The sequence below is a fragment of the Heterodontus francisci genome, chromosome 37 (genome assembly GCF_036365525.1).
Source record: "Heterodontus francisci isolate sHetFra1 chromosome 37, sHetFra1.hap1, whole genome shotgun sequence".
Classification (NCBI taxonomy): Eukaryota; Metazoa; Chordata; class Chondrichthyes; order Heterodontiformes; family Heterodontidae; genus Heterodontus; species Heterodontus francisci.
Genome location: NC_090407.1, coordinates 25,123,656 through 25,145,188, shown reverse-complemented (window position 1 = coordinate 25,145,188; position 21,533 = coordinate 25,123,656). Strand labels below are relative to the sequence as shown.

Here is a 21,533-nt window from a genome sequence, read left to right as displayed (position 1 = left end):
TGACAATTGTAAAGAACTGCAGATACTCTGCTAGTGCAGTTGGGGGCAATCTTCTGCTACTGGGATTAAAGCATATTATGGGACGAAATAGAAACCACTGCACTCTGTGCCTGACTCACACTGCACCTGAATTAAACAGCGTCAGTCAATGCCCAAAGCAGGATAGCATCCCCATACAGAACTGTCAATGTTTATGACACAGAAGGAGCCCAGGTGGCCCATCATTACTTGGGCAGCTCTTTGCTACAGCAATGCAAAACTCATTCCACTGCAACTTTCTCTGCTTCAAATATTTCTCTTAAAAGATGCAGTGCTCACTGCTTCAACCATGCCCGGTGGACAGGCATTGGGGAGACGGTTACTCACTGCAGAATTCCTAGCCTCTGACTTAGTTCAATCTCTGGTCAATGGTAACCCCAGGATGTTGATAGTGGGGTATTCAGCAATGGTAATGCCATTGAACATCAAGGGGAGATAGTCAGATTCTCTCTTGTTGGAGATGGCCATTGCCTGGCACTTGTATGGCGCGAATATTACTTGCCAGTTATCAGCCCAAGCCTGGGTGATGTCCAGGTCTTGCTGCATCTGCACTCAGGCTGTTTCAGTATCTGATGAGTCATGAATGGTGTTGAACATTGTGCAATCATCAGCAAGCATTCCCACTTCTGACCTTATGATGGAGGGAAGGTCACTGACGAAGCAGCTGAAGATGGTTGGGCCAAGGATACTACCCTGAGGAACTCCTGCAGTGATGTCCTGGAGCTGAGATGATTGAGCTCCAACAACCACAACCATCTTCCTTTGCACTAGGTATGACTCCAGCCAGTGGAGAGTTTCTCTCCTGGTTCCCATTGACTCCAAAATAAAAGCAAAATACTGCGGATGCTGGAAATCTGAAACAAAAACAAGAAATGCTGGAATCACTCAGCAGGACTGGCAGCATCTGTGGAAAGAGAAGCAGAGTTAACGTTTCGGGTCAGTGACCCTTCTTCGGAACAGTTCCGAAGAAGGGTCACTGACCCGAAACGTTAACTCTGCTTCTCTTTCCACAGATGCTGCCAGACCTGCTGAGTGATTCCAGCATTTCTTGTTTTTGTTCCCATTGACTCCAGTTCTGCTAGGGCTCCTTGATGCCATACTCGGTCAAATGCTGCCTTGATGTCAAGGGCAGTCACCCGCACCTCATCTCTGGAGTTCAGCTCTTTTGTCCATGCTTAGACCAAGACTCTCAATAAGAAGAGTGGAATCAGCACTAACCCCTGGGGTACAGCACTTCCAACACTTCTCTAATCTGAGGAACACCTATTAGCCTTAATTCATTGCTTCCTGTCCATTAACCTACATTCTATCCATGCTGGCAGATTTCATTTTACACCATAAGCCTGAATTTTTGGAAATTTCTCCTTTGAAATTTCATACTGAACACTATCTGAATATACATCCATATGGATTTCTTCAAAAAACCTTTAATGCTATCAAGATGAAATACTCTGGGTACAAATAGCAAGGGCATTAGAACTGAGAAATATCTGTGTAACAGGGGATTTTAACTTCCCAAGTACTCAATGACCCACTAGTGCATCCATCTAGAATTTAGGACAGGACTGGTGAAAGATTGGTAGATATGTTTGCTTACAATGTTATGGCAGAAACACGGAGAAATCAGGTACTGGACCCAGTTTTCAGTGGTGACCCTTCATGTGGGGGAATCATCTGCCCAATAGTAAATATTTTTAGATTTAACTTGATCAACCAAACTAATGCTATTGGAAATTTAATTCTAACACCAGACCCAACCAGGCAGGGATAACACTGAAAAAAAAAAATGGAATGCATTTAAAACCATTCTTTAGCAGAAGGAAGCCATGAATGTAGCAAGGCACAATAGAAGGGTACCAGTAAAATAAAACCAAATTAACCAACTGGTCAAGTCCAAAGACAATTTGGACTAAAACAGAATTACTTTTATAGGTTTAAGGAAATTAACTCTCTGGTCAGTAAAGATGGGTGTTGAATTCAGTTGAGTGTGATAGCCAAAAAGGAGACTGGAAAAGAAATAGATAAGTGTATGGTAATAGTAAGATTTTTTCAGCTATCTTAGGAGTCAGGAGTAAAGACTGCATAGGGCCACTGAAGGATTTTACAGGGCAGATTCAGATGCAGTCCCAGAATATGGCAGAGATCTTAAACTTTGCATCAGTTTTTACTACTGAAGATGATGCTGAGTTGCTAATCGTGCAACATAGGGTTATGCTGAACGTTGCACATATTAAAGTGGACGTGGATATAGTCTGAGAAAATTAATGGAGCTGCGGGCTGACAAGTCCCCGGGTCCTGATGGACTTCATCCAAGGGTCTTAAAGGAGGTGGCTAATGAGGTAGTAGATGCGTTGGTGTTAATTTTTCAAAATTCGCTAGATTCTGGAAAGGTTCCCTCAGACTGGAAAGTAGCAATTCAAGAAGGGGGAAGGCAGAAAAAAGGTTACTATAGGCCAGTTAGTTTGATGTCTGTCCTGGGGAAGGTGTCAGAATTGATCATTAAGGAGGTTATAGCTGGGCACTTAGAAAAACTCAAGTTAATTGGGGATAGTCAACATGGTTTTGTGAAAGGGAAATCATGTTTAACCAATTTGTTGGAGTTCTTTGAAGGAGTAACATGTGCTGTGAATAAAGGGGAGCCCGTTGATGTACTGTACTTGGATTTCCAGAAAGCATTCGTCAAGGTGCCACATAAAAGGTTACTGCGCAAAGTAGGAGTTCATGGTGTAGGGGGTAACATATTAGCATGGATAAAAGATTGGCTGGCTGGCAGAAAACAGAGAGCATGCATAAATGGGTCCTTTTCTGACTGGCAGGATGTGACGAGTGGAGTCCTGCAGAGGTCTGTGCTGGGGCCTCAACTTTTTACAATTTATATCAATGACTTAGATGAAGGGAGTGATGGCCTGGTAGCTAAATTTGCAGACGGCACAAAGATAGGTAAGAAAGTTGTGAAGAAGACATAAGGAGGTTGCAGACCGATATAGATAAGGTTGAGTGAGTGGGCAAGTACTGGCAGATGGAGTATAATGTGGGAAAATGTGAAGTAGTTCACTTTGGCAGGAAGAATAAAAAAGCAGAGTATTACTTCAACAGAGAATGTCTGCAGAATTCCGAGGTGCAGAGGGATCTAGATGTTCTCATGCATGACTCACAAAATGTTAAGATGCAGGTACAGCAAGTAATAAAGAAGACTAATGGAATGCTATCCTTTATTATGAGAGGAATTGAAAATAAAAGTAAGGATGTTATGCTTCAGTTATACAGGGCATTGGTGAGACCACATCTCGAATACTCTGTGCAGTTTTGATCTCCTTATTTAAGGAAGGATGTGAATGCATTGGAGGCGGTTCAGAGGAGGTTTACTAGATTGATACCTGGAATGAGCGGGTTGTCTTATGAGGAAAGGTTGGACAGACTGGGCTTGTTTTCACTGGAGTTTAGAAGAGTGAGGGAAGACTTGATTGAAGTTTATAAGATCCTGAACAGTCCTGACAAGGTGGATGTGGAAAGGATGTTTCATCTTGTGCATGAGTCCAGAACTAGGGTGCACTGTTTTAAAATTAGGGGTCACCCTTTTAGGACAGAGAAGAGGAGAATTTCTTTTTCTCAGAGGGTTGTGTGACTTTGGAACTCTCTGCCTCAGAAGGTGGTGGAGGTGGGGGTCATTGAATATTTTTAAGGCAGAGGTAGATAGATTCTTGTTAAGCAAGGGAATCAAAGGTTATCGGGGGTGGTTGGGAGTGTGGAATTCGAAATACAAACAGATCAGCCATGATCTTATTGAATGACAGAGCAGGCTCAAGGGGCCGAATGGCCTACTTCTGCCCCTAATTCGTATGTTCATATGTATGTAGTCCTTAGCACAATGGGAAAAGGAAACTGAATGGCTACTTGAAGGAAATATACTTGCAGGGTTATGAGGATCAAGTGGGGGAGTGGGACTGACTGAATAGCTCCTTATAGTCGGCATGGGCTTGATGGGCTGATTGGCCTCCTTCTGTGCCATCAATGACTTTATGACTCTGAAACAAATGGGGCTGTTGACCCTGATGGCAATCACCTATGGGTGTTCAAAGAAATGTGGGCTGTGCCAGGAGGGTCACTTGCTGATATATTTAATAGCTTCGCAGGGGTCTGGTATTGTCCCCATGAGCTGGACAGAGGCTCATATGATGACAATATTTGAAAAGGGTAGTAAGTCAGGACTGAGAAACTGGAGGCTTATTAGTTTTACTCCAGCTATAGGCCGGAGTTTAGAAGAATGAGAGCTGATCTCAGAGAAACGTACAAGATTCTGTAGGGACTTGACAGGGGAGACACTGAGAGATTGTGTCCCCCTGGCTGCCGAATCTAGAACACAGGGGCACGGCCTCAGGATACGAAGTTGATCATTTTGGACTGAGATGAGGAGAAGCTTCTTCAGTCAAAGGGTTATGAATCTTTGGAATTGTCTACCCCAGGGTTCTGGATGCTTCATTGTTGAATATATTCAAGGCTGAGATAGACAGATTTTTGGTCTCTCAGGGAATCAAGGGATATGGTGAACAGGTGGGAAAGTGGAATCGAGGCAGAAGATCAGCCATGATCGCATTGAATGGCAGAACAGGCTCAAGGGGCCGAATGGTCTACTCCTGCTCCTATTTCCTATGTCCTTAAGTTGCTCGAATAAGCATTCAAGACTCACTGTATGATCAACCTGAAAGAAAAGGGGTTATCAGGGAATCTTAGTGTGGCTTCTCCTTATGAGCATGTCTTGTCTTACCAACCTAGTTGGTGCATGATGAAAGCTTGATTGATATTGGCTATCTAAACTTTCACAAGGCCTTTGATTAAAAAAATAGTGCTATGCCACCGATGTTGGACTGACTCCCCCTTCTTGAATAGAGGTGTTAAACTGGCTATCCTCCAGTTCACAGCACAATTTGCATATCAAAAAAAGACTGCAAAATTGTGGTCAGAACTACTGCTCTTTCCTCTCTTCTACCCTGTTCTTCTGTACGTTCTAAGCTGGGGTCAGTTAGTGGCATTCTGGCATCCGAGCCAGAGGATTAGTGAGTTCAAGCCCCTGGGGTGATGCTTAAAATTGTAAAAGTACAGCACAGAAGGATGTGGCTTTGCCATCACTTCAGTGTGATCATAGAAAATAGGAGCAGGAGTAGGCCATTCGGCCCTTCAGGCCTGCTCCGCCATTCAAAAAGGATCATGGCTGATTGTCTAATTCAGTACCCTGTTCCAGCTTTCTCCCCATATCCATTGATCCCTTTGACATTAAGAAATATATCTGTCTCCTTCTTGAATATATTTAATGACTTGGTCTCCACTGCCTTCTGGTGTAGAGAATTCCACAGGTTCACCACCCTCTGAGTGAAGAAATTTCTCCTCATCTCGGCTCTAAATGGCATACCCCGTATCCTGAGACTGTGACCCACTGGTTCTGGACTCTCCAGCCATCGGGAACATACTCCCTGCATCTAGCCTGTCTAGTCCTGTTAGAATTTTATAGGTTTCTATGAGATCCCCTCTCATTCTTCTAAACTCTAGTGAATATAGGCCTAGACAACCCAATCTCTCCTCATATGTCAATCATGCCATCCCAGGAATCAGCCTAGTAAATCTTCTTTGCAGTCCCTCCATAGCAAGAACATCCTTCCTCAGTTAAGGAGACCAAAACTGCACACAATACTCCAGATGTGGTTTCACCAAGGCCCTGTATAACTGCAGTAAGACATCCTTGCTCCTGTACTCGAATCCTCTTGCAATGAAGGCCAACATACCATTCGCCTGCCTAACTGGTTGCCGCACCTGAACGCTTGCTTTCAGCGACTGGTGTACAAGGACACCCAGGTCTCGTTGCACCTCCCCCTTTCACAATCTGTCACCATTCAGATAATAATCTGCCTTTCTGTTTTTACACCCAAAGTGGATAACCTCACATTTATTCATGTTATATTGCATCTGCCATGCATTTGCCCACTCACTCAACTTGTCCAAATCATATTGGAGCCTCTTTGCATCCTCCTCAGAGCTCATATTCCCCCCCCACCCCCAGCTTTGTGTCGTCTGCAAACTTGAAAATGTTACCTTTAGTTCCCTCACCCAAGTCATTAACATAGATTGTGAATAGCTGGGGCTCAAGCACTGATCCCTGCGGTACCCCACTAGTCACTGCTTGCCACCCGGAAAAAGACCCGTTTATTCTTACTCTCTGTTTCCTGTCTGTCAACCAATTCTCAATCCATGCTAGTATATTACCCCCAATCCCATGTGCTTTAATTTTGCACACTAACCTCTTATGTGGGACCTTATCAAAAGCCTTCTGAAAATCCAAATACATCACATCCACTGGTTCTCCCTTATCTACTCTGCTAGTTACATCCTCAAAAAACTCCCGTAGATTTGTTAAGCATGATTTCCCTTTTGTAAACCCATGCTGACTTTGTCCAATCCCGTTTATGCTTTCCAGGTGTTCTGCTATCACATCCTTTATAATAGACTCTAGCATTTTCCCCACTACTGATATAAGGCTAACTGGTCTGTAATTCCCTGTTTTTTCTCTCCCTCCTTTTTTAAATAGTAGGGTTATATTTTCCACCCTCCAATCTGTAGGAACTGCTCCAGAGTCAATAGAATTTTGGAAGGTGACCACCAATGCATCCATTATTTCCAGGGCCACTTCCTTTAATACTCTGGGATGTAGATTATCAGGCCCTGGGGATTTGTCAGCCTTTAACCCCATTAATTTCCCTAGCACTATTTTTTTACTAATACTGATTTCCTTCAGTTCCTCCCTCTCATTAGATCCTTGGTTCCCTAACATTTCTGGGAGGTTATTTGTGTCCCCCTTTGTGAAGACAGAACCAAAGTATGTGTTTAATTGTTCTGCCATTTCTTTGCTCCCTGTTATAATTTCGCCAATTTCTGACTGTAAGGGACCTACATTTGTCTTCACTAATCTTTTTCTCTTCACATATTTATAGAAGCTTTTACAGTCAGTTTTTATGTTCCTCACAGGTTTACTCTCATACTCTATTTTCCCCCGCTTAATCAACCTCTTTATCTTTTGCTGAATTCCAAACTGCTCCCAATCCTCAGACTTGCTGTTTTTTCTGGCAATTTTATGTGCCTCCTCTTCGGATCTAATACTATCCCTAATTTCTTTTGTAAGCCACGGTTGAGCCACCTTTCCGGTTTTATTTTTGTGCCAGACAGGAATGAATAATTGCTGTAATACATGCACACGTTCTTTAAATATTATCCATTGCCTATCCACTATCAACCCTTTTAGTAAAGTTCCCCAATCTACCATGGCCAACTCACGCCTCATACCTTTGTAGTTTCCTTTATTTAGATTCAGGGCCCTAGTTTCGGATTCCATTACTTCACTCTCCATCTTAATGAAGAATTCTATCATGTTATGGTCGCTCCTTCCCAAGGGACCCCGCACAACAAAATTGTTAATTAATCCTTTCTCATTGCACAATACCCAGTCTAAGATAGCCTGTTCTCTAGTTGGTTCCTCAACGTATTGGTCTAAAAAACCATCACATACACACTCCAGGAAATTCTCCTCCACAGTAATAGTGCTAATTTGGTTTGACCAATCTATCTGTAGATTAAAGTCACCCATGAGTACAGTTGTACCCTTATTGCATGCGTCTCTAATTTCCTGTTTAATGCCATTCCTTACATTTCCACTACTGTTTGGGGGCCTATCGACAACCCCCTACCAACATTTTCTGGCCCTTAGTGTTTCTCAGCTCCACCCATAAAGATTTCACATCATGATTTTCCGAGCCAATATCCTTCCTCACTATTGCATTGATTTCCTCCTTTACTAACAACGCTACCCCACCTCCTTTCCCTTTTTGCCTGTCCTTCCTAAATATTGAATACCCCTGGGTGTTCAGTTTCCATCCTTGGTCACCCTGCAGCCATGTCTCTGTGATCGCAACTATATCATAACCGTTTATTATATCTATTTGCGTTGTTAATTGCGAATGCTCCGCAGATTAAGACACAATGCCTTTAGACTTGTCCTTTTAACATTGTTAGTCATCTTAGCTTTATTTTGCACTTTGGCCATATTTATTTCTCGCCCTTGTTTTCTTTGCCTTCCACTTTTGCTTTTTACCTTTCTGTCTTTCATTTCTATCCTTGTTTCCCCCTCCTCTGTCTTCCTGCTCAGATTCCCATCCCCCTGCCATTCTAGTTTAAACCCTCCCCAACACTAGCAAACACCCCCCCACCCAAGGAAATTGGACCCGGTCCTGCCCAGATGCAACCCATCCAGCTTGTACTGGTCTCACCTTCCCTAGAACCGGACCCAAAGTCCCAGGAATCTGAATCCCTCCCCCCTACACCATTTCTCCAGCCATGTATTCATTGGATATATCCTGCTATTTCTGCTCTCGCTAGCACGTGACACTGGTAGTAATCCTGAGATTGATACCTTTGAGGTCCTACTTTTTAATTTACGCCCTAACTCTCTATATTCAGCTTGTAGGACCTTATCCCTTTTTTTACCTATGTCGTTGGTACCGATATGTACCACGACAACTGGCTGCTCGCCCTCCCCCCTCAGAAGGCCCTGCAGCTGCTCAGAGACATCCTTGACCCTAGCACCAGGGAGGCAACATACCATCCTGGAGTCTCCTTTGCAGCCGCAGAAACGCCTTTCTGTTCCCCTTACAATTGAGTCCCCTATCACTATAGCCCTGCCACTCTTCTTCCTTCCCTCCTGTGCAGCAAAGCCACCCATGGTGCCATGAACTTGGGTCTTGCTGCTTTCTCCTGAGCCATCTCCCCCAACAGTATCCAAAGCGGTATATCTGTTAGAAAGGGGGATGGCCACAGGGAACTCCTGCCCTACCTGCCTTCCTCTACTCTGCCTGGTGGTCATCCATTCTCTTTCTGCATTTGCAGCATTTGCCTGCGGTGTGACCACCTCGCTAAACGTGTTATCCACGACGATCTCAGCATCGCGGATGCTCCACAGTGAATCCACCCGCAGCTCCAGCTCCGTAATGCGGGTAGCCAGTAGCTGCAGATGGATACACTTCCTGCACACATGGTCGTCAGGGACACTGGAAGCGTCCCTGATTTCCCACATAGCGCAGGAGGAGCATATCACGGGTGCGAGTTCTCCTGCCATGACTTACCCTTAGATTACTTAGTTACTCCCTTTAATTAAAAAATACTGAGGGACTACTGCATTGCCAGTCCCATCTGTCTGTTCTAATCTTTCAGGTGGATGTTAAAGATCCCATGGCACTATTTGGAGGTGGCTTGGGCCAACATTCCTCCCTCAGTATCACTAAAAGAAAGATTAGTTGCTCATTCATCTCATTTACAGTTTGCAGAACCTTGCAATGTGAAAAATGGCTGACATTTTCCCACATACTGCATTTCAAACAGTAATTCATTGGATTTGGGAATATTTGGACAATAGTGATAGGATGCCATAGAATTCAAGTTATTTCTCTCTATTCCATCTTCCAGTGCAGAAATGAGCCGACCTTCCTCCCGTTTCACAGTTAAGGCTTACCTTCGAAGGAGAAAGTGGTCGCCTTCTCTCTAGACGCAGATCTTCCAGATAGGGACTTGCTGAGTTTCAGAGCTTGTGCTACCTTCTTCTGAGAGAGGTGCAGTCTGTTTATCAGTTCTGATGCTGAAAAGCGCCGTTTCTCCTGCTCCATGCAGCCAGCGATGCACGGCATCGGACTCAGGCTGCCTGTGACAGATAAGTCATTTTTTAGCGCTGGATCTGGCTCCAGTTCAGGCAGTGATTCTGGTGGGAGCTCATCAGAGGCAGAGTCATCCAGAGGAACTTCATCCTCCAGTGAGAAGCTGTTGCTTAGGAAATCATTGTCTTTCAAGTCATCGTCGAACAGGGTCCCTGTAAACATGGACTCACAGTCCAGACTCCCACTGCTGAAGGACTCATCACTCGGACAATCTGTAGAGTAAACTCTAATTTTTCTCCCTGGAAAAATAACAAGATTTTGTCAGCAAAAACTCAACATGCAAGCTTCAATCTGATGCCAAATGTTCTCGGGGAATTATAAACCAATCACCTGGAAGTTGTAACTTCCACGTCTGGGAAGGTTTTTCACCTTCGTCTCACACTCAACCTCTCTCTTTCTCCATCACAACCTTTCATGTCTGTCACCATTTTACCTGCACTGCTCTGGGATTTTGGGCCCTAAATGTTCCTCCCTTGTTTGTCCAGCTCTAAGTCTGCCACCTACACACTCTTCTTCTTCTCTACATCTTCATTGTGTTCAAATCCAGAGTCATTTCACTGCCTCCTACTCATTCTCAGACCACATAATCTATCGAGCCTCTCACCTCTTAGCCTCTCTATCCCTCTGCAAAATACAAGTTTTTCTAACTCAAGCCTGGTCTCACCCAATCACAACATCTTGATTTACCTTGTCTTGCCTTCCACTGCGTGAACCTAACTGGTGTCCTGCACGAAAGATCCCTCAATTTTTAAGCTGTCCGATCAGCCATCTACAAGTCAACTCTGGAGTCAGTAAACACTTTGCTGGAGGAAAATAAACTGCAATGATCTGTGTAAATTGTATAGGACCCAGCTCAGATCAGCTCACAGTGGGAAAAACCTCACTGGAGACTGTTTCGATCAAGTCAATAACAGCATTACATGTAGCCAATTTACACGTGGTCAATGGTCTGCCAACCACGTTGTCAGATAAGAAACTGTTTGCTCTTTTTCTCTCCTCCCCTCTACTCACCATCCCAGCAATGCAGCATCCAAGGAAAGCACCATCTGAGTGCTGCCTTGACCACTGAATGCGCTGTCTAAGGGATGCACCATCTGAGCGATGTACTGACCAAGGAATCCATCAACCAAGAAATGTACCCTCCAAGGAATTCACCGTCCAATTTGTGTGGGTCAATTTGTCATGATTAAAACAGATAGGAAAATGTAAAAGAGCCCATAGCAATCTATCCTGAAGTTAGGTGTCTTTTATTGAGGGCCACAAGGATCAAGGATCATAATCAGGAATAATAGGACAGGCCTATACCTCAATATAGTGAGTTCCTGACAAGATTCCTGTTGCTGTAGGCAGCACCAAGTGAAGGCTGGGCACTTCCACACAGGAAACTGATCAATTCAATAGTTCTATAAAATAGTTCCACTTTAATAAGGCTATTTCACTTGCTATATGGAAGCTGAGATAACTCCGCCTCCTAATAACTTTGGCCCGGAATTTGCAGGGCTTTTGAAGGCAAGCGGTCAGCACTTGCCATCATTACCCCACTGAATCTGACCACAACAAGCCTGGATTAACGGGGAAATCCTGAAGTTGCAGTCTGTCATTCGCTGCTCCACCATAGCCTGCACTGTGGATACCCCACCCAGAACTGGCAATCAGTGAAATCAGTTGGCTTGGTGAGAACTTCCTCTTATCTGCTCTTATCACAGTTAGGAACCCCACAAAAAGTTATGCCTCATTCAATGACTGGGTTTTTAAACAGTGATCTGAGTAGTAACAACTGGTGAACAACTGCTCTAGTCCTGAAAACATAATCTTATATTTGTGGAATGTTGTTAAATGTCTCCATTGTGATTAATTGCTAGATATTTTTAAACTAGATTTTTTGAAATTATTTTTTTTAAATGTAAAGTTTTTTCATGATATTTCGGCTTCCAACTTAACCCCATGTGTATGTCCCAATCTTTATTTCAATCTCTATAACATTTTAAAAAAGTGATTTGATTATTAGTGCTTTTCATTTCCTGCTTGGTTGTCTATGTGAATTCTTTAATGTGATTGGCTGCTTGGACAGATTGATGACATCGCTGCAGCTCCACGCTGGGAATTCCCATTAAAGAACACGACAATCAATTACACGTCGCAAGAGTTAAAGTTCGCATCACGGAGATCGGTAAGATATCTCAATGAGGCTTTTCTCGGGGTCAGCTGTGAACGCCCTTGCTTTGCCGTTGACCGCAAAATCCGAGTCATTACCTTGCTCTGCTAGAGGTGGAGGGGAAGTGGATAGTATTAAAGATTCTTAACATAACTCAACATCACTCATTGTCAGGTTCACCCTTGATGGAAACTTGTCTCAGGCCCAGAGATAGCCACCTGACTGTCAGTGAGGAGAACTGGATGGCTTAACAAGTACTCGAGTTCAATCACATTATGCACAGAAAAGTCTCAAAGTAATCTCAAGAAAGCATGGGTGGGTAAATATTCTGTTACCATGGCAACAGTCAGGCTGCCAAAAATCATTATCTTAGGAAATGTTCAAAATGTAAGTAAATACGGGCAGGTTCCTCCAAGAATTGTTTTGTTCCTACACCAACCCTCACCAGGTCATGTCTGGTGGAACAGCATAACAAATCTTTAAGGGCTAAAATTAGTAGCTATTTAATAACACCAAGCACACACGCACACCTCGTAACTCACACCTTCTCGTACACACACACCCACACACTCTTGCACATAAAGTCACAACCTCAGGCCTTATGCACACAGCAACAATTGTACCCTCAAGCTTTGCGTACTAATATATCCACACACAATTTCTCACGTGTACCCTCATTCCTTTGTGCACTCAGTCGAAACCTCACTTACACTCACATATAGGCTCGCACACATTCTCATCCACGATCACTTTTTCACACTTCCACATGTAAACTCGCACATGCACAGATACTTTCACTGGAGCATAAATAATCCTGTGCACACACATACTTACTCACATACCACCTTGCACTAGACACTGGCAGACACATAGGGCTGGATCAACAGCGAGCTCAAAAACTAGCAGCCCGCCCCCATGGGCCTCATGCCAAAGAGCTGCCACAGTCTCCAGTGCAGCGGCTCATTTAAATAACCAGGGCAGGCCGCCTCCCTCAATCACGTGGAGGGGGTGGACTGTCCGTCCCCTGTGCGCAGGCGCTGACGCCATTTTTAAAGGGCAGTCAGCCCTGCCAGCATATTTAAATACTTAAAGCTCTACACCAGCAAAATTAAATAAATAAAGTTCCAACGCCCATCCTCCCCCACCCCCAATAATAATTACATTAACTATTTGCCCTTTCCCCCCAAAACACAACTTAATCTGACCTTCCCCACCCAAACTGCACAAAGTTTAAAGTACAACCCTTCCCACCATCCCTTACACCCATGACGTTTATTTGACCCCTTCCACCACCCCTACATCCCGCACTGATAATCTTGCCTCCTCCCCCTTCCCCGCCAGTGTCGTGCCTTGTTTCCCCGGATGAGAATCTGCAGGCACGGGAGTGCCAGCCGCCCCACCAAAGATTGCGGTGGGCCCTCAATATTACAGGTAAGTATATGTTAATGTGTTCATTTAATTAATTTGCATATGTTGATTGTGGTCCCGTCGCCCAGCAGCCGGGTGGGGGGGTCGCCACACTGCCGCAGGGAGGGTCGGGCCGGGCCTTGTCAGCGTCGAGGTCCGTGGCGGGCCTCATCTGGAGCCATCTTCAGGCCCCACCCCGCCACGGATCTCAAAATTGACGGCTCCTTAAAATCCAACCCTTACACTAGTGCTCAACACACTAGCGGACGTTGTGCTTACATATGATGGTTTGCCCATACACTGAAGCACATGTGCACCAGTAATCACTCAAACATACACTAGTGGACACTCACACATACACTCACAGAAACATGTACTTATGGACATATACATAGGCACACATACAAACCTGCACTGCACACTGGTGCAAACATGTACTGGTACACACACATTTGCTCAGACAGAACCCTGGAGGAATCACACATTCGTGTACATTTGCACTGGTTAAACGCATAATCATGCATTATCCACCTGCTTATGCATTTATAATTCTGACCACATAATCCCCGCTATCACTAAGTCCGCTTACTTTCACCTCCGTAACATTGCCCACCTCTGCCCTGCCTCTGCTCATCTGCTGCTGAAACCCTCATCATGCCTTTGTTACCTCTAGACTTGACTATTCCAAGGCTGTTGTCCCACATTCTTCCCTCCATAAACTTGAAATCATCCAGAACTCTGCTACCTGTGTCCTTACTCGCACCGTCCCATTCACCAATCACCCCAGTGCTCGCGGACCTCCATTGGTGTCCAGTCAAGCAACACCTCGATTTTAAACGACTCATCCTTGTTTTCCAGTCTCTCCATGGCCTCACTCCTCCCTATCTCTGTAATCTCCTCCAGCTCCAACACTCTCTGAGATATCTGCACTCATCTAATTCGAGCCTCTTGAGCATCCCTGATTTTAATCACTCCACAATTTCTGACTTCAAATACCTAAGCCCTAAGCTCTGGAATTCCCTCCCTAAACCTTTCCACCTCCTTGTCACTCTTTTCTCCTTTAAGACGGTCCTAAACCTCTTTGACCAAGCTTTTGGCCATCTGCCCTAATATCGTTTAATACCTTATGTGGCTCAGTATCAAATTTTCCATTACAATGCTCCTGTAAAGTGGCTTGGGACACTTTATTTCATTAAAGGCGCTATATAAATACAAGTAGCTTAGTTTAGTTTAGAGATACAGCACTGAAACAGGCCCTTCGGCCCACCGAGTCTGTGCCGACCATCAACCACCCATTTATACTAATCCTACACTAATCCCATATTCCTACCACATCCCCACCTGTCCCTATATTTCCCTACCAGCTACCTATACTAGGGGCAATTTATAATGGCCAATTTACCTACCAACCTGCAAGTCTTTTGGCTGTGGGAGGAAACCGGAGCACCCGGAGAAAACCCGCGCAGACACAGGGAGAACTTGCAAACTCCACACAGGCAGTACCCAGAATTGAACCCGGGTCGCTGGAGCTGTGAGGCTGCGGTGCTAACCACTGCGCCACTGTGCCGCCCCAAGGAAGCGGAAGTGCTGAGTGTTCTTTCAGACACATGCACTCACACATATACCCTCAGCACACATACACTTGTGGAAAGATGTATTGCATTCATGCACTTGCATGTACATACACTTGTGTAAATATGCACACACACAAATACACATGCATACACACTCACACAAGCTCTCCTGATCACGTCATACAAGATAATTCATTAGGGCAGGAGCAGGTGCACATGGGTTTATTCTAGTGAATGGATGGGTTTAAATCTACTTTCCAGTATAAACATTGTACCACTCAGGCAGCCCAGGGCATTGACTCCCATAAAGCTCATTGCACAGGTACCAGCAGCAGACCCCCAGCAAAAGCAGGTCCATAGCCGGATGTGTGTGGGATTTCACTCCAAGAAACTTGGTTGTTACTGTATTGCTGGGGATGAGGGACAATGTTGTCTGGTGAGGATAGCAGACCAGGAATGGATCACGGAGAAGTGAAGTTAGCTGAATATTCTAGTGTTTTGGTTGGTAATCTTTGGAGATCAAGGATGTATTTGTGCAGAATTCTTCCCTCAGGAGGTTAGATGGTTTAATTGTAGTCCATGGTAGGATTCAGAATCATGAGGGATCTGGACAGAGTGGATAGGGAAAAAGCTGTTCCCACTTGTGAAAGGATCGAAGACCAGAGGGCACAGATACAAAATGATTGGCAAAAGAAGAAAAAGTGACATGAGGAAAAACTTCACGCAGCGAGTGGTTAGGATCTGGAATGCACAGTCTGAGAGTGTGGTGGAGGCAGGTTCGGTCGAAGCATTCAAAAGGGAGTTAGACTGTTATCTGAAAAGGAAGAATGTGCAGGGTTACAGGGAGAAGGCAGGGGAATGGCATTAGGTGAAGTGCTCATTCAGAGAGCTGGTGCAGACACGATGGGCTGAATGGCCTCCTTCTGCACTGTAACAATTCTGTGGGAGGAGATTAGATAGTACAGATAGAATTCATGGTCTATGGGTCATGAGAGGAGTGGGTTTGATTAGCCTGTTTTCATTCTGCACTTGCTTCTTCAAAGATGGCAGGTGTCCACTGGTACCTTGCCCAAGTGGAAACATTTTATGTGTGAGTCTTGACAGTGAGCATTGGGAGTATCACAGTTAAATCCAATTCCGTCCTCAGCCGATATCCACACACTTACACACTTTCCACCAGGGATAGCTATAGAGTGTCCAGCAGCATGAGTGAGTGGGCAAAGATCTGGCAGATGGAGTATAATCACTTTGGCAGGAAAAATAAAAAAGCAAAGTATTAAACAGAGAACGAGTGCAGAATTCCGAGGTGCAGAGGGATCTAGATGTTCTAGTGCATGAGTCACAAAAGGTTAGTATGCAGGTACAACAAGTCATAAAGAAGACTAATGGAATGCTATCCTTTATTACGAGAGGAACTGAAAATAAAAGTAAGGATGTTATGCTTCAGTTATACAGGGCACTGGTGAGACTACATCTCAAATATTGTGTGCAGTTTTGGTCTCCTTATTTAAGGAAGGATGTGAATGCGTTGGAGGTGGTTCAGAGGAGCTTTACTAGGTTGATACCTGGAATGAGCGGGTTGTCTTATGAGGAAAGGTTGGACAGACTGGGCTTGTTTTCACTGGAGTTTAGAAGAGTGAGGGGAGACTTGATTGAAGTTTATAAGATCCTGAACGGTCTCGACAAGGTGGATGTGGAAAGGATGTTTCCTCTTGTGGGTGAATCCAGAACTAGGGGGCACTGTTTTAAAATTAGGGATCACCCTTTTAGGACAGAGAAGAGGAGAGTTTCTTTCTCTCAGACAGTTGTGCAACTTTGGAACTCTCTGCCTCAGAAGGTGGTGGAGGCGGGGGTCATTGAATAATTTTAAGGCGGAGGTGGATAGATTCTTGTTAGGCAAGGGAATCAAAGGTTATCGGGGGTAGATGGGAGTGTGGAATTCGAGACAAAAACAGATCAGCCATGATCTTATTGAATGGCGGAGCAGGCTCAAGGGGCCGAATGGCCTACTTCTGCTCCTAATTCGTATGTTTGTATGTTTGTATTGAAGAGGTCCTGATTGCAATCATAGTGACCCAACCATCTCCCTGAGATCAAATAAGAGGAACTCCCTAATAAACTGGCAGAGCCATCTGAAGAAGCCCAGCAGTTCCTCGCAGTGCGCAATGTCCGGCTCCTTGGTTTAACAGCACTGAATCTGTAATTCTTTCTATTGGGCTCCAGATTCAGCTGCAGGAATGGGCGATGGTGGTGTAGTAGTACTGTTGCTGAACTAATAATCCAGAGGCCCTGGCTAATACCCTGGGGACACGGCTTCAAATCCCACCAATTTAAAAAAAGGTCAACTAATTAATTATTTAAAAAAATCTGGAATTGAAAGCCAGTCTCAGTAATGATGCCTTGAAACTATCATCAATTGTCATAAAAACTCATCTGGTTTACTAACGTCCTTCGAGGAAGGAAATCTGCCCTCCTTACCTGGTCTGGCCTACTACGACTCCATACCCATAGCAATGTGGTTGACTCTTACTCAGTTGTCAAGGGCAATTAGGGATGGGCAACAAGCACTGGCCTTGCCAGCAACGCCCACATCCCATGAAAGAATGAAAAGGCCTGAAGCAGCACAGCACTCCCACATAATACGCACAGACAGCCAGCAGCAGCTGAATAAGGAACAATCTGTGCTCCCGCTGTTAGTTGGCGTATTGCAGCTTCCCTCAGAGAAGAAAGGGGTTGGCGATCCCTGTTTATCAAACCTCTGCTAAGAGTGAATGTGTGTCAGTGGCCATTCAATGTACTTTTCCCATGGCGGGGACGGTTGAGATCAGCAGCTTTCTGTGAGGGGCACTACCTATATTCTCCTGCCCTTGGGAGACAGGAAGATGAAGAGACTGAATAGAAAACCAAACATTCACTTGTTCTATTCCCAGTGAAGGAGTCACAGTGACTGAATATTGCTTTCAGGGGGGGTCACTGGATGCTGTTGGAATAACTTTAAAAAAATAATAAAAGGGTTTTGTTTATAAATGTGAACAGTGGGGTGCAAATGGTTAAACAAGTGCAGTAACTTATTATAAAAGGAAAATACTGTGGCTGCTGGAAATCTGAAATAAGAACAAAACATGCTGGAAATGTTCAGCAGGTGTGGAAGCAGGACTGCATTTTCCCAGCCCATTAGAGACAGGCTGGGAGGCAGGAGAGCCAGCAGGGGAAGGGTTCAGGAGAGGAGCCCAATATCTTCCCACCACCATGGCTTTAATGCCAGTGCCAGGGAATGTGGTGGCACAGCCAGCACTTGGCGGCCAATTGTACTACTTAAGTGGCCAATAAGGGTCATTTCCCACCTCCGCGGGCATTTTGCCCCCATCGGGAAGACCCATTGGCAGCCTCCCAGTGGGTTCTGGGGGTGGCCCCTGTTTTATAGGCACTCCATGGCTCATGGTGGGGGTCCCCCCCCCCCCCAGCAGTAATGGCCACCCCTGTGGCAATGACATTGCCAGTGCACCATGAACCCCACCCCCCCCCACCCCGTGATCACTGGGGCCGGCCTGCCTGGCATCGGTGTCCCTCAATCTAACTTGAGGGCGCCCCACCATTGAGGTGCTGTCTCCCTGGAGCTGCGGCCTCAGCACTGGCCACCGCTAGCATAGGTGCTGCTGAGGCTACCGAGCTGCTGGCCCTCTGATTGGGCCAGCACCTCTTGGGGGCAGACTGCTGTCCTTATTTAGACGGCGGCCCGGGTGGGAGCCTCTTAATTGGCCACCACTGGCTATATGCTATCCCAGTCTTGCCACCTGCCGAAGTGGGGTCGCCTCTTGCTTTTGACCCCGGCATCGTGACTTTCAGTAAGCAGAGAAATTCATCCCAGAGTTAACATTTCTCCACAGATGCTGCCTGACCTACTGAGTATTTCCTACATTTTCTGTTTTTATTTCAGATTTCCAGCATTCACAGTATTTTGCTTTAATCAGGGGTCAGCCACATGTCTGTGCACGGACACCAATGTCTGTGGTAAAAGATTTTGAGGTCCTGGACTGGTAATTTCAGGGAGGAGAAATTTCCCATTGGCCTCTTCTTCCAGACCAGTCCATTTTTTAAAAAGAAATCGCAGCTGTCAGTTTCACAGCTGACAGGTGCTTAGAGCAGAGACAGCGCTTCCGAACCTCGGACAAGTTCATGGTTTTCCGGCGGGTTCTGATTTTTTTTAAAGCCCGCCGAGAACCACAAACTTGTCCGAAGTTCGGAAGCACTGTCTCTGCTCTAAGCACCTGTCAGCTGTGAAACTGACAGCTGCAATGCTTTTTTTAAAAACCTGATCAACCACAAAGCAGCTCAGCAGAGAGTTCCCACTCTCAGCAACTGACAGAGAGAAGAGAGAGAGAGAGAGAGGAAGGGGACCGAGGTGGGGGGGCAGAGAGAGGGACAGATAGAGAGAGAGAGGGGCAGAGGGAGAGAGAGCGGGACGGAGAGAGAATGAGGGCAGAGAGAGATGGGACAGAGAGAGAGAGGGGGGGCAGAGAGAGAGGGGGCAGAAAGAGAGAGAGGGGGCAGAAAGAGAGAGGGGGCAAAGAGAGAGGGGGCAGAAAGAGAGAGGGGGCAAAGAGAGAGGGGGCAGAGAGAGAGGGCAGAGAAAGAGAGGGGCAGAGAGAGAGAGGGGGCAGAAAGAGAGAGGGGACAGAGAGAGAGGGATGGTTGAGAGAGAGGGGGTCAGAAAGAGAGAGAGAGCAAAAAGAGAGAGAGGGCAGAAAGTGAGAGAGGGGACAGAGAGAGAGGGGGGCAGAAAGAGAGAGAGGGGCAGAGAGAGAGGGGACAGAGAGAGAGAGAGGTGACAGAGAGAGAGGGGGAAGAGAGGGGGGCATAGAGAGAGGCGGCAAAAAGAGAGAGAGGAGTGTGCAGAGAGAGAGAGAGGGCAGGGAGAGAGAGGGGGTGCAGCGAGAGAGAGAGAGAGGGGGATAGAGAGAAAGAGCGAGAAAGTGGGGAACGACACAGAGAGGGGAGGATAACACGATGGGGAGGGGACACAGAAAGGGTGACACAGAGAGCGGGAGAGAGAGAAGCACAGAGAGAGAGACAGACAGAGTGAGAGGGAAGTGGGAGAGAACGTGATCATGATCATTCCTGACAGATGGATATCTATCCGGAATACGCTGCATCGCTATGACAAGTGTGCGGGTAGACATTGGCTACTTGTGCAAGCAAAAGATGCCAGGTATCTCACTAAGTTAGTGTCCAACATAGTGACCAGAAAGTAAGTCAATAAATTAGTCTTCTCATGTAAAGCTTCTTCACAAAATGCACCCTTGTTGTTGTTTTGATTAATAGTAAGATACATTTTTAATGCCTTTATCTTTCCGAAATTGTCTCACCAGCCCCCTATGTTAAGGCAAAAGTTGTAATGTGGGCTCCCACCCGAAAATGTTGGACACCGCTGCTTCCAGCCTTTAACTTTGTATTTTTTTAAAAACCCAGCAACAAAAGTAATTATAAAAGTAATTCGTATTGGCATTGCATACTATTTTGCTTGCTAGCTAGCTAATACAGTTCTGCTGCTTTCCATTGATATTTGTACACTTAGCTACTCTATTTATTGGGAGAAATGGTTCTTAAATCAGACTGAGTTTCAATGCTATTAGATTTGCTCTCCACTTTATATACAGATTAATCGCCCTCATGTCCGTGACTGAATCAATAATTCTGTCAAAAGTCAGTGGTGCAACATATCAGTGCCTATCCCTGGCTTTCATACAGTAATCTTGTAGGGGAAGTGGAGAATTGCTTTGACTGCTGTGTGTGGTTTGTGAAGATTTCCTCCACTAAGTATAGAAAGTGTAGGGGGTACTTAAAAAAGTAATTAGGAGAGCAAAGAGGGGGGCATGAACAAACACTGGCGGGCAAGATAAAAGAACATCCCAAGGCGCTTTATAAGTATATTAAGGGCAAGAGGATAATCAGGGAAAGAGTAAGGCCTATTAATGACCAAAGTGGCAATGTGTGTGGAGCCGGAGGACGTAGGTGAGGTTTTAAATGATTACTTTTCATCTGCGTTCACTATGGAGAAGGCCGATGTAGGTGTAGAGATCAGGGAGGGGGGTTGTGATATACTTGAACAAATTAGCATTGAAAGGGAGGAAGTATTAGCGGTTTTAGCAGGCTTAAAAGTGGATAAATCCCCAGGCCCAGATGAGATGGATCCCAAGCTGCTATGTGAAGCAAGGGAGGCGATTGCAGGGGCTCTGACACAAATTTTCAAATCCTCTCTGGCCACAGGAAAAGTACCAGAGGACTGGAGGACAGCGAATGTGGTACCATTATTCAAGAAGGGTAGTAAGGAAAAACCAGCTAGTTACAGGCCTCTGAGTCTAACATCAGTGATAGGGAAACTACTGGAAAAAATTCTGAGGGACAGGATTAATCTCCACTTGGAGATGCAGGGATTAATCAAGGATAGTCAACATGGCTTTGTCAGGGGGAGATCATGTCGAACAAATTTGATTGAATTTTTTGAGGAGGTGACTAGGTGTGTAGATGAGGGTAAAGCAGTTGATGTAGTCTACATGGACTTCAGTAAGACTTTTGATAAGGATCCAGGATAATTTGGCAAATTGGATCCAA

The 21,533-nt window shown here is 45.3% G+C and overlaps 1 protein-coding gene across 1 annotated transcript in view; it reads right to left on the bottom strand.

Moving 5' to 3' along the window:
- arhgef19 (Rho guanine nucleotide exchange factor (GEF) 19) overlaps positions 1–21,533 on the bottom strand; it is an 85,675-nt gene that overhangs the window by 27,812 nt on the left and 36,330 nt on the right. The window contains exon 3 of the mRNA XM_068017361.1: positions 9,587–10,024. Within this exon, the coding sequence (XP_067873462.1) occupies positions 9,587–10,024 (438 nt within the window). The remainder of the gene's footprint in view (positions 1–9,586; positions 10,025–21,533) is intronic.